The sequence below is a fragment of the Galeopterus variegatus genome, unplaced genomic scaffold (genome assembly GCF_000696425.1).
Source record: "Galeopterus variegatus unplaced genomic scaffold, G_variegatus-3.0.2 Scaffold16, whole genome shotgun sequence".
NCBI classification, from domain to species: domain Eukaryota; kingdom Metazoa; phylum Chordata; class Mammalia; order Dermoptera; family Cynocephalidae; genus Galeopterus; species Galeopterus variegatus.
This window is the reverse complement of record NW_007726127.1, coordinates 323,057-330,629: the sequence shown is the minus strand read 5'-3', so window position 1 is coordinate 330,629 and position 7,573 is coordinate 323,057. Positions and strand designations below refer to the sequence as shown.

At 35.2% G+C, this 7,573-nt stretch overlaps 1 protein-coding gene across 1 annotated transcript in view; it reads right to left on the bottom strand.

Annotated features, from left to right (window-relative positions):
- Nucleotides 1-2,719: 2,719 nt before the first annotated feature.
- The window catches only part of STXBP3 (syntaxin binding protein 3), a 70,164-nt gene continuing 65,310 nt past the window's right edge, over nt 2,720-7,573 (bottom strand). The window contains exons 20-22 of the mRNA XM_008566774.1: nt 7,319-7,404; nt 4,500-4,648; nt 2,720-3,475 (exon numbers count right to left, since the gene is read on the bottom strand). Of these exons, the coding sequence (XP_008564996.1) occupies nt 3,381-3,475; nt 4,500-4,648; nt 7,319-7,404 (330 nt within the window). The 3' untranslated portion in view covers nt 2,720-3,380. The remainder of the gene's footprint in view (nt 3,476-4,499; nt 4,649-7,318; nt 7,405-7,573) is intronic.

The window sequence follows — 7,573 nt, the reverse complement described above, 5'->3', positions numbered from 1 at the left end:
TTGCGATCCGTTGCCGGTCACGAAAAAAGACAAAAAGGAAAAAAAAAAAAAAAAGAAGAAGGGGTCCAGTCAACCAGAGCCGGCATAGCAAGGAAGTCCTCTCTGCTTTAACCCATACAAGGAGAGTAACTTTGAAACAATCTGCTTTTTGTCCTTGTTTCTGCTTTCTTCAGCTATTTTCTGCCTATAAAGCCTATCTCCCCTGATTAGTTTGGGGAGTGCCTTTTTCATAAATGGGATGCTGCCCAGTTCATGAAGCACTAATAAAAAAGCCAATTAGATCATTAAACTCAACTTGTTGAAATTCTGTTTTTTGACAGTTGTAAGAGGCAGCTTCATCATACAACTAAATTAAATCGCAACTTGATAACCTGTTTTGTATGCCAAGTATCACTATCCCATCCCCAAGACACCAAAAATTAATCCTCTCACTGGACATGTACTATTCTCATGCTCAGTATGTGAAGAAGAGGGCTGCTTATTAATCCCGAGCCTTTCCTCTCCACACATGTATCCACGTCAAGTTATATAAGTCTCTTTGTGCCTCAGTTTCCTCAGCTTTAAAATGGAGATAATAGTACCTATCCTCACAAGATTAAATGAGAAGATTAATGAGTTAATATAAGCACGTAAAAACAGTACCTGGCACATAGAAAGCACTAAGCAAGCATTTGCATATTATTATTTTATTATCACTACTTAGTAAAGTAGCAAGTTATGAAATTAATATATCAAAAATAATTTTCTATATATAAAAAAGTCTGTTTGAAAATAAGAGATCCAATCCACAATGGAACCACAAAAAATAAGATATTTTGACAATATGCAGCACATATATAAAGAAAATGAATGTTCTTAAAGTTATAAGGATTTATATAAATGAAAAAATATGCCACATTCCTGAATATCAAGTTTCAAGATTATAAAATGTCAATTTTCCCTAAATTAACCTAGAAATTTAACGCAAACCCAATGAAAATATCAAAATAACTTTTTTGGGAACTCAACAAAATGATACTGAAGTTCCTTTAGAAAAACCTAGCAGCCAGAGTTGGCCAATTAGCTCAGTTGGTTAGTGTGTGGTGTTAAAACACCAAGGTCAAGGGTTCAGATCCCCATACTGGCCAGCCACACAAAAAAAGAAAAATCTAATAGCCAGGAAGTTTCTGAAAAAAAATAGTAACTTAGGTGTGGGTTCAGTAGGGATCACTCCCACTACATATTAAAACATACCATGAATTGAAATATATAGGGAAAAAGAAATACAAACTATAGGTCAATAAAAGAATCCTGAAACAGACCAAAATACAAATGGAAATACAGTCTACAATAAAGGTGGTATTTCAGATTAGTTGGGGAAAGAGGAGTTACCCAGTAAAATGGGGTACAAGGGATTACCCTATAAAATGGTGTACAATATCTGGCTGTTTATTTTATTTTATTTTTTTGTGGCCGGTAAGGGGATCACAACCCTTGGGGAGGTGTCAACCGCACCGCGCTCAACCAGTGAGTGCACCGGCCATCCTTGTATAGGATCCGAACCCACGGCCTCGGCGCTCCCAGCGCTGCACTCAGCCGAGTGAGCCATGGGGTCGGCCCAATACCTGGCTGTTTAGAAAGGGGATCACTTTTAAAAGCTGGATCACTGTTAAATACTGTATCAATCAGGGTTCTGTGTGGCAAACAAACTCCTCTAGACATTTCAAACAGAAAGAGATTTAATACAGAGAATCAAGTCCTAACAAAGTCATTGAAAAAGCTGTAGGAGCAGAAACTGGAGACTGAAGGTCATCACCATCTGTGATGCAGGGAAAAGGAAGCTGGTGCTGTGGGTGCCACAGTGTTACCTCATACTCATGAAACAGGTCTTGTCAACACTGGAACGTGGAGTCTGGCTGCTACAAAGAACTCCCATCCACAGGAGCTTTTGTCCATTAACATAGTCATAGTAGATGGCCTCTGCCTCCTACTTTTCAAATCTAGACCAAGTGGATCTCATTGACAGACTCTAAACTATTCAGAACTTTTTAGCTTTTCATCCCCTCTGGTATGGGGTGGGCAGACATGGGACATAATGCCAAGTGCTAAGAGACAATAACTAGCATACATTCTTACACTAAAGTCAATTCCAGATGGATGAGTTACCTGTAAAGAATAGAATGAATCTATCAAAATATTCTAGAAGAAAACATGGGTGAATTTATCATCTTGGGGTATGGAAGGTATTTCTAAGTACAGCATGAAATTCAGAAGCCAAAAAGGAAAAGTGATGAGTTTATCTACATAAAAATTAAAAACTGTGATACCTACCAACATTTTATATACACGAATCCTTTGACCAGTTATGTCACTGCTAGGAATTTACATTACAGAAATATCTGTGTAAGTTTGCAAATGTATATACCCAAACAATACAGGATTATTTATAAGAGCAAAACTCTGAACACAAGTGATATATGAAATTATGGTCCACCATATGACAGAACACTATGAGGACAAGTAAAAGGAGAGATTTGAAATGAAAATGTTTCCTTTGTGTAACACAAACACATCTACAGACATATATTATCTAACCTTGTATAGATATTACATTATTTTTGAAAAAGTCACTAAGGGTTATCTCAATGGGAATGTCATAGTAAATTCTTTTTCTTCTTTGTAACTCTAATTTAGAACTTTTAAACTTCCCAACTCCCCTCCCCCCCAGAAAAAACAAAGATAACTTTTGTAACTATTTATTTTCTCTTAGAATGTTCAAGATTATTTTTGATTTGCTAATTTAAACACACATGATTTCAAAATTATATAAAATTGTCTCCTTTAGAAGCATCTAGCAAGATAGTATACACTGTGAAATCACTCTATTGCTATTAATAATTGAATTATTTTACATATTAAAGAAATTGTGAACTTCAACTGAAAGAAAAACTGCCTTTATAGGAAATAATTCTATCATACATACACATTTACAGTTTTTATTTCTACAACATCTTCATTTAAATCATTCTTTCCCCAAAACTATATTTTAGCATGACACATTTAGATAAGTATCTAATGACAATTAGTATGTACATAGGTATCTGTGAAAAATTACCCACAACTCTAAAATACTGTGCTCCAAAGGTGAAAAAAGTTTCCTTGTAGAAAGCATTTTAACATTTCTTCTCACCATCTACAAAGCAGCAACAATATTTAAATTATTAAAATGGTAAATCCAATAATACATCATAAACAGTTCCTTAACAAATGTATTTGAGAAGCCATTATTCAAGATAAAATATTTACACTGTTTAAATTATATAATAGCAACATTTTCTTGTTCTATTTTAGTTGAACATATTAATAAAAATCTCTAAACTGAAAAAGGAAAAAAAAAAAAGCTATTCATCCTTAATAAAGGAGACTTCATCCTTGGGTCTATTCAGCATCTTTATATCATCCAACAGCTTTTTGGGTGTTAAAATATGCGTAGAACCTGATAGGAGAAAAAATAATTTTTCAGAGGCCAGCAGTTAAATTGATTTTCATTGGCTTAATATTTTTTCTTGTCCTTCAAATATGCAAAGTGCAGTAGCATGGGATAATTTAACAAAATTTCTGTAGGACTTCTTCCTAACATCTGCCTGTACTACATTTCAATCCTTCCTCATCATTGAGCATGCTCAGTAACCATTCAGAAACACTGCCCATTTCCTAGTGCTTTGTCTCCTTTGTGCTGTATATTGGTATAATAAAGAGAAAAATTGGGGATTACTCTAGCCTCCTAATGGAACTGCTACAGTTGTCATTCAATAACAGAGAACTCCTAAGCAGTGTTGCAAATTGAGGTATGATATACAGATCCTGCACCTCCATGGGTCGGGAGAGTTTAACCTATCAGTGGATTTGACTGTAATTCTTGACACTCAATTTTACACGGGCCTTATCGAAGTCAGATCCATATCCACAAAACAATTCAAAACTTTTCTAAAGTAGAAATGTATTTATGTGTCAAAAATTATTTAATGATGAGAGAGCAAACAAAATCATAGAACATAATATTTTAAAGTAATAAGCTCATTTCTTCAAAGTCAGAATATATTATCAAAAAAGGTCAATCAGGAAAAAACTCCAGCATGTCAGATAAAACATCTTTTGGTTAAAAAAATTTTGGGGGGGGCTGGCCCAGTGGCGCACTGGAGAGTGCGCCGCTTGGGAGTGCGGCGGCACTCCCGCCGAGGGTTCGGATCCCATGTGGAGACTGGTTCCCGCTCACTGGCTGAGTGTGGTGCGGGCACAACAGCGAGGGTTGTGATCCTGTTGCGGGTCCCCAGTGCGGGCTCGACACTGAGGGTTGCGATCCCGTTACCGGTCAGTAAAAAAGACAAAAAGGAAAAAAAAAAAATTTTTTTTGCATTTGACAATTTAGTCTTACATGTGTAACATAAGATGAAGTTTCACAGGTATATTTTTGCATTTAGAGTTTGTATTAAAAAAATAGAAAAGAGAAAAAGTCTTACCAATAACAACTTCACAGGATTTATGTGCCTGAGAAACTTCATAAGCACAACGCATTTCAGAGTATGTAATTCCTCCAATTACAAAAATAATCAGCTTTGACCCATTTTTTCGGTCTTCTAAATAATTAGCTCTGGGTTTCTGACGAGCACTAAAAAGTTAAAAAGAGCAAACATTGAAACATTTCCAAAGCCATACTACTTGTAGATTTTTAAAAAAGCCTAACTCAACCAAACTCAAATTTGGTGGTAATTACATTGATTTTAAGGAAATGACTTAACTACCGTATGACTAATGCACCAAGAATTAGGCAGAACAGCTCCACTTCAAGTTTCAATTTTAACAAATCACTCATAATCTGGCTCAGCATTTTTACCTATAAAGTAGAGCTAACACCCTCCTCCCTTATTTGTTTCATATGAATAATATACCTGAAAAGTCTGATTTCTCGAAATTAAAAAAAATTAAGGGATTGGCACTGAAATAATAAGGTTTTGAAAACTTGAAGGGGAAGAAGGCAGGTACTGATTTATAGCTGATGTGGTACTGGGATGTCCCTTGCTGGAATTCAGGAAAGTATGGTGGTAGGAGGTTGGGAATTAGACCTGGGTTTCAATCCTTATTCTTTTTCTTTTTGATTCAGTATAACTTTCAGCAAGTTATTTAACTTCTCTCTAAACTTCAAAGGTTGTTACAGGATTAAATGATATAATGTACAGAATGTGTTAAGTGTGGGATCTGGTACTGGGTAAGCACCCCATAAATATTAACCATTACTTTTACTATTTCCTCCCTCAGAATGCTCTAGATCTGCACTGTCCAATACAGTAGCCACTAGCCACATAAGGCTATTTACATGTAAATTAATTAAAATTAAATGAAATAAAAAATTCAGTTCCTCACTCACACTTGACACATATCAAGTATCCAAATAGCTATTGTGACTAGTGGCTATCATACTAGACAGTGCAGAAAGTTCTATTGGACAGCACTGCTCTGGATAACAGTAATTACTTTTTTTGTTCACTTTTTTGGTAAAAATTTTGAGCTTTTATTTGAAAAGTAGATATTTCAAAAGAAACATTTATGGGGCCGGCCCGGTGGCGCACTGCTACAGTGCGCCGCTTGGGAGTGCGGTGGCGCTCCCGCCGAGGGTTCGGATCCCACATACAGACCGGTTCCCGCTCACTGGCTGAGCGAGGTGCGGGTGCAGCACTGAGGGTTACGATCCCGTTGCCGGTCCCAGTCCGGTACGGGTGCGACACTGAGGGTTGTGATCCGTTGCCGGACACAAAAAAAGACAAAAAAAAAAAGGAAAAAAAAAAAAAAAAGAAAGAAACATTTATGTACATTTATAACTAAATATATATTAATTTATAAATTATATGTGTGTGTTAGTGTATATTAGTAAAGCTAAATTTCTCCTTTTTTACGTAAAAATAAGTACCAAATAGATCATTTTGTTACGCACTTTGGAAGCCACTGTTCTAGATGACCTCTAAGTCCCTGCAATATAGGTTTCCCATAGTTAACTTTTAATAATGTTCTTAGTCCAGCCTTTGGCATGATTATTCCCATCTACCACCTTAAAGAACGATGGGATTAGTAAACAGCAGAAAAAAGTCAAGAGAATTAGTAGTTGGTTTTGAAAGATGAATCAGAAACAAGATACATTCTTGTTCTCATACAAAAAAAAAGGCAAGGACATACTAAAAATTCAACTTTCACTTAAAAACTTTTTCAAAAGAGAGAAATAGAGTAAGAAAGCAAAAGGAGATAATACTGCTCAAAACAATTATGTGATTCTAACAATTTTTAAAATTCTGAATAGCAATTTTAGGACAATGGGATTATATTTGTTTCACATACTTGGGTAAGACTCTGTGCTGTGTCTTACACTCTGAGAGAGACAAAAATAATGATTAAATCCCTAGATCCTTAAAACATTCCTCTAAATAGCACCTAGGAGCACTGGTAAAAATAAGGGCAAATATCTTCTTATTTTTATTTATTTTTTTGAGTTATGAAATGGTTATTTTTTTTTATCGTCTAACCCTTTATCGGTTCCTCTCCACCTCCATCTTAAATCATTCAGCACATAGACAAGGGCTTCAAAAAAAAAAAAAAGACTAATGGGTACAAAGCTATGCTATCTACTCTAAGTGAATCAATGTATAGCATATGTATGTATTGAAACAACACACTGTATCTCACAAATATGCACAAATAAATTTAAAAACAAAGACTGCCAAGAAAACTGAATCTTTTCTTCCTAATATAATACTGGCCTCCTAGTGTTATTAAAAGAATCATACAGATAAGAGTCAACTGACTGCTTAGGGGATAATTATTGATAGGAAATGCAAAAGGAGGGTCTGGTTTCTTATTAATGGGCTTAATTACATGGGCTTATCAGTGGACTTAATTATATACAGTCATCTCTTGGTCTCCATAGGGGATTGATTCCAGGACCCACCCACCCCAGGATACCAATATTGCATATGCTCTAGTCTCTTATAAAAATGGCATAGTATTTGCATATGGCCTATGCACATTCTTCTGCATACTTTAAATCCTCTCTAGATTACTTATACCTAATGCGACACCTACATATCACTTCATTCATGAGAATTCAATGTAGTATGTTTTTGTATTGCTTACATGAATTTAAAACAAATTATAGTTAAAAAAAAAACCTCCCTCTTACATGACTATATGTTTCAAAGAGAGCTGCCAAATATGAGTATCTGTGTACCATTTTCAATCATTAGTGTGCAGTATCATACTGAAAATTTCACTGACTTTCACTTATAGGTTTTACCTTACAGCTCCTGAGCCATTCCATACTGCGGGACACTGGGAACAATAAGGCCATTCTTTTGAATCTAATCTATTATCAATGGCATCCTAGAGAAGAAAAGAGTTAACACCATCAAGAAAATGTTGTAAATTCTAAGACTGTTAAAAATTCATTTCGCATAAAAGTCAAAACTTGTACTAACAGTTAAGAAGCATTAAGGATACGTAAGTATTTAACATAATAAGACTAGTCCTTTCTTTGAAACTCACAAATCTT